This window comes from Lissotriton vulgaris, chromosome 8 (genome assembly GCF_964263255.1).
Source record: "Lissotriton vulgaris chromosome 8, aLisVul1.2, whole genome shotgun sequence".
NCBI classification, from domain to species: domain Eukaryota; kingdom Metazoa; phylum Chordata; class Amphibia; order Caudata; family Salamandridae; genus Lissotriton; species Lissotriton vulgaris.
In genome coordinates, this window is record NC_141696.1 from 42,856,013 (window position 1) to 42,862,012 (window position 6,000).

At 41.1% G+C, this 6,000-nt stretch overlaps 1 protein-coding gene across 1 annotated transcript in view; it reads right to left on the reverse strand.

Moving 5' to 3' along the window:
* The window catches only part of LOC147693348 (TRPM8 channel-associated factor homolog), a 182,459-nt gene extending 181,067 nt beyond the window's left edge, over positions 1-1,392 (reverse strand). The window contains exon 1 of the mRNA XM_086933679.1: positions 773-1,392. Coding sequence (XP_086789805.1) covers positions 773-1,389 — 617 coding nt within the window. The 5' untranslated portion in view covers positions 1,390-1,392. The remainder of the gene's footprint in view (positions 1-772) is intronic.
* Between the last annotated feature and the right edge of the window lie 4,608 nt (positions 1,393-6,000).

Here is a 6,000-nt window from a genome sequence, read left to right on the forward strand (position 1 = left end):
AGGGCTTACTCACAAGGCATACAGGTACTGGTGACTTTTACCGAGAAAACGAGTATCCTCAAAAAAAACACATTGCCAGGGTCAGGTCTCCCCAGGCCTTTATTATCCAGCTGGATAAAATAACAATCAGTATAGGCACCCCACAATTAGTTCTGTTTCCTGATTTCTATCCCATAAATTTGAAAGACCACGTCATCACCCTCTGCAGTATGGGGATGCGTCCTCCCTAATAATAGAAAGGCCTCCACTGTATCAATGGGTCGCCCATAAGTTGTAACACATCCGTTTCAAAAGTATCTGAAATCTTGTAATCACACCCCGTAGCCCAAAATCCGGCATCTTCCCAAATTTTAGAAAGGCGTCCACTATATCAATGGCTCGCCCATAACTATAACGGGTCCGTTTCACCAGTATCTGTATTATGGCGATCAGACCCCGTAGCCCGAAATCCGGCATGACATCTATGGATGCATGGAATGGTCAAAAAAGGCATAGCTAAAGTGCTTTGATGGTGCTGATGCAGGAGCATGGTATAGAAACAGGATGAGTCTTTGCATCTCTACTGGTGATTTGTGTGTCTCTCCCAGCTCTCTTTATCAGGCCTTGGAAGTATTTCAATCAGCCCCACAACCAGGTGAAAAACTTCTCACCAGCACCCCAACCTAAATCAGATTCTACATATTAAATAGAGAAGAAAAATGCCATCATTGATTCAGTAGTTAATTACATTTTTAATCTCCACATTGTAAGTATAAAGTTTTGTTTTACTCACTTGACAACCAATGGACAATTTGGGATTTCTTTAGTGATTGAGATAACTCCCGCCTCAACGTGGTTGGATGTGAAATAGATGCCGGACACATTAATCACTTCATTTCCAGGAAATTCAAAGCAGACCTTTTCTGTGCCATTTTTGGAGGCCCAGTTATAGGCTTGACCTGCGATGAGGAGACCACCTCCTTTCTTCACAAATGCAATAAGCTCTTTCTTCTTATCTGCATTATAGGCGTCCATGCAATACACGCCAAAGGATTCCAGAACCTCACCAGTAGACTTCACATTGATGCCATGATCAGAGAAGGTCTTCACCAGGGAGTTAAAGTTAGACTGGACTCCAACCAGAGCATCTGCTGAGGGTTTCAGCCAGTGGATAGAATTGAGGAGGAGCTTTGAGAACTTTTGGCTCTGGAGGTAAGACTCATGAGGGATGGCCACGATCCGACCCTTCCCATAATGAGAAGCTGCAATCAGAACTTGGCCAGAGGTACTCACGATCAGAGGGAAGGCTTTCTCCCCGATCAGGAGTAATTCACAGGGAATGGAACTTCCTGTAAAGTCCAAAGTGTCAACGCCTTGAGTCAAGGCTCCATAAGATTCTTCGAAGGCCATTTCAATGTGGGTTTTGCTCCTGAAAATATATATAAAATACTAAATTAACATTACTCATCTTTGAATCATCGCAAATGTGCTGTTCTTGAGCTAAATACCCTGATGTCTCTGCTTTTTACATATGGGTGACTGTTAAATATCATGAAGTGTTACTACTATGCTGGGTCTTTATAACTTTTATTATACTGTGCATATCATCAATTGTTTTAGCCTGACTGTTTGTGCCTAGTACATATTGTGGTTATGATCTATTTTGATGCTTCTACATATCATTAATATTTCACTGTGGCTGCTAGTTCCTTGTAACAGCAAAGATACTTTTACATATCATTATTATTTTACTGTGACTGCTAATTCCTTCTACCTGCTATGATACTTCTGCATATCATTAATATTTCACTGTGACCTCTTGCTCCTTCTACCTGCTATGATACTTCTGCATATCATTAATATTTCACTGTGACCTCTTGCTCCTTCTACCTGCTATGATACTTCTGCATATCATTAATATTTCACTGTGACCTCTTGCTCCTTCTACCTGCTATGATACGTCTACATATCATTAATATTTCACTGTGACCTCTTGCTCCTTCTACCTGCTATGATACTTCTGCATATCATTAATATTTCACTGTGACCTCTTGCTCCTTCTACCTGCTATGATACTTCTGCATATCATTAATATTTCACTGTGACCTCTTGCTCCTTCTACCTGCTATGATACGTCTACATATCATTAATATTTTACTGTGGCTGCTAGCTCCTTCTACCTGCTATGATACTTCTACATATCATTAATATTTTACTGTTGCTGCTAGTTCATATTCCATGCGACTCTTTATGCCGTGTAAATGTTAGGACAATTTACATAAATTATTATTTTACTATGACTTCAAGTGCATCAAACCAATTGTAATACAGTTAAATATCATTAACATTAATTATACAACATTAATATTTTATTTTGACTTCTAGTGACTTGTATCAATGTTGTGATAATTTACATATCACTAATATTTTACTATCACTGCTAGTACCCTTTACCTACCGTGCTTCGCTATATACTGGTAACATTTCAACAACACTGTTAGTACCCTATACCTATGGTGCTACTCACCATACCATGTCAATAATATTTTACTTACTGCACTCTATACCTATGGAGGCACTCTGTATGCCATTAATATTTACTATCACTGCTGGCACTCTATACCTACAGTGGCATTCTCTATCCCTTTAATATTGACTATCACTGCTAGTATTCTATACCGCTGGAGGTACTTTGAATGCCTTTAATATTTACTATCACTGCTAGTGCTCTATACCTACGGTGGCACTCTGTATCCCTTTAATATTGACTATCACTGCTAGTATTCTATACCCTGGAGGTACTCTGTATCCCTTTAATATTGACTATCACTGCTAGTATTCTATACCCTGGAGGTACGTCTGCATGCCTTTAATATTTACTATCACTGCTAGTACCCTATACCTACAGTGACACTCTGCATGCCATTAATATTTACTATCACTCGTAGTACTCTATACCTACGGTGGCATTCTCTATCCCTTTAATATTGACTATCACTGCCAGTATTCTATCCCGCTGGAGGTTCTCTGCATGCCTTTAATATTTACTATCACTGCTAGTGCTCCATACCTACGGTGGCACTCTGCCTGCCTTTAATATTTACTATCACTGCTAGTATTCTATACCCTGGAGGTACTCTGCATGCCTTTAATATTTACTATCACTGCTAGTACTCTATACCTACGGTGGCACTCTGCCTGCCTTTAATATTTACTATCACTGCTAGTATTCTATACCGCTGGAGGTACTTTGCATGCGTTTAATATTTACTATCACTCATAATACTATATACCTACGGTGGCACTCTGTATCCCTTTAATATGGACTATCACTGCGAGTATTCTATACCCTGGAGGTACTTTGCATGCCTTTAATATTTACTATCACTGCTAGTACTCTATAACTACGGTGGCACTCTGCCTGCCTTTAACATTTACTATCACTGCTAGTACTCTATACCTACGGTGGCACTCTGCCTGCCTTTAACATTTACTATCACTGCTCGTACTCTATACCTACGGTGGCACTCTGCCTGCCTTTAATATTTATTATCACTGCTAGTACTCTATACCTACGGTGGCACTCTGCCTGCCTTTAATATTTACTATCACTGCTAGTACTCTATACCTACGGTGGTACTCTGCATGCCTTTAATATTTACTATCACTGGTAGTACTCTATACTTACGGTGGCACTCTGCCTGCCTTCAATATTTACTATCACTGTTAGTACCCTATGCCTACAGTGGCACTCTGCCTGCCTTTAATATTTACTATCACTGCTAGTATTCTATACCGCTGGAGGTACTTTGCATGTATTAAATAATTTACTATCACTCGTAATACTATATACCTACGGTGACACTCTGCATTCCTTTAATATTTTAGTATCACAGCTAGTACTCTGTAGCTACGGTGGCACTCTGCATGCCTTTAATATTTACTATCACTGTTAGTACCCTATACCTACGGTAACACTCTGCATGCCTTTATTATTTACTATAACTGCTGGTACTCTATACCTAAGGCGGCACTCTCCATACCTTGAATATTTACTATCACTGTTAGTACCCTATACCTACGGTGGCACTCTGCATGCCTTTAATATTTACTTTCACTGGTGGTACCCCATACGGGGAACAGCAATTACAATGCGGGTTTTACCAAACATTGCTTTTACATCGCATGCATTACAACGCATGCAATGTTACAACGCGTGGTAAAACCACGCATACCAATACATCGCATGTGCTTTTACAACGCATGCGATGTAATGTGTAATGGCGGCGGCGGAAGGGGCGGCTATTCACGTTGTTGTGAGGAAACTTAGGCTGTTTCATCAAAATGACGTGAAGCAAGCAACAAGCAGGAAGCAGGATCCGTAGGCGACGCTGGAGAGGAGAGAGGTAAGGGGGTTTGTGCATGGGGTGGGGTTACGTATGTAGAGTTTAGGGTAGTATAAAAGTAGTGTGGTAATGTTTGTGTTGTGTGTTTTTTTAAAACGATTTAGTATGTGTTGTGGTTTTGTGTTTATTTAGTGTAGTGTATTAGGAAAGGTAGTGTATTGTTTATGTAGTGATTTAGGTTTTAGGGTAGTGTAGTGTTGTAGTGTTTGTTTATTGTAGTGTATTAGGGTTTAGGGTAGTGTAGGGGTGGGAGTAGTGTGGGTAGTGTAGTAGTGTTTTAGGGTTTAGGGTAGTGTAGGGGTGGGAGTAGTGTGGGTAGCGTAGTAGTGTTTTAGGGTTTAGGGTAGTTTAGGGTTGGGAGTAAAGTGGGTAGCGTAGTAGTGTTTTGGGGTTTAGGGTAGTGTAGGGGTGGGAGTACTGTGGGTAGCATAGTAGTGTTTTATGGTTTAGGGTAGTGTAGGTGTGATCGTAGTGTGGGTAGCGTAGTAGTGTTTTAGTGTTTAGGGTAGTGTAGGGGTGGGAGTAGTGTGGTTAGCGTAGTAGTGTTTTAGGGTTTAGGGTAGTGTAGGGGTGGGAGTAGTGTGCGTAGCATAGTAGTGTTTTAGGGTTTAGGGTAGAGTAGGGGTGGGAGTAGTGTGGGCAGCGTAGTAGTGTTTTAGGGTTTAGGGTAGTGTAGGGGTGGGAGTAGTGTGGGTAGCGTAGTAGTGTTTTAGGGTTTAGGGTAGTGTAGGGGTGGGAGTAGTGTGGGTAGCATAGTAGTGTTTTAGGGTTTATGGTACTGTAGGGGTGGGAGTAGTGTGGGTAGCGTAGTAGTGTTTTAGCGTAGTTTAAGGGTGGGTGTAGTGTGGGTAGCGTAGTAGTGTTTTTCGGGTTTAGGGTAGTGTATGGGTTGGAGTAGTGTGGGTAGTGTAGTAGTGTTTTAGGGTTTAGGGCAGTGTAAGGGTGGGAGTAGTGTGGGTAGCATAGTAGTGTTTTAGGATTTTAGTTAGTGTAAGGGTGGGAGTAGTGTGGGTAGTGTAGTAGTGTGGTAGTGTTTTTGGGTTGGGGTAGTGTAGCAGTGAGAGTAGTCTGCTGTGTAGGTGTAGGGATAGGGATGTAACTTACCTTGCATACTTTTACCATAAGTATAGCTTTACCACGCATGCCTTAGCGTTGTAATGGAATGCGTGGTAAAAGCATACTTGTGGCAAAAGTATGCGATGTAATGGCATGCGATGTCATTGTCATCACGTTGTAATGCCCGCGTTGTAATGGTATGCGTGGTATTAGAATGCAATGTAATGACATACATCCCCCTATACCTACGGTGGCACTCTGCATGCATTAATAACTACTATCACTGTTAGTACCCTATGCCTACAGTGGTACTCTGCATGCCTTTAAGATTTACTATCACTGTTAGTACCCTATACTTACGGCAGCACTCTGCATGCCTTTAATATTTATTATCACTACTGGTACTCTATAACTATGGTGGCACTCTGCATGCCTTTAAAATTTACTATCACTGCTAGTACTCTATACCTACGGCAGCACTCTCCATGCCTTGAATATTTACTATCACTGTTAATACCCTATACCTACGGTGGAAGTTTGCATGCCTTTAATAATTACT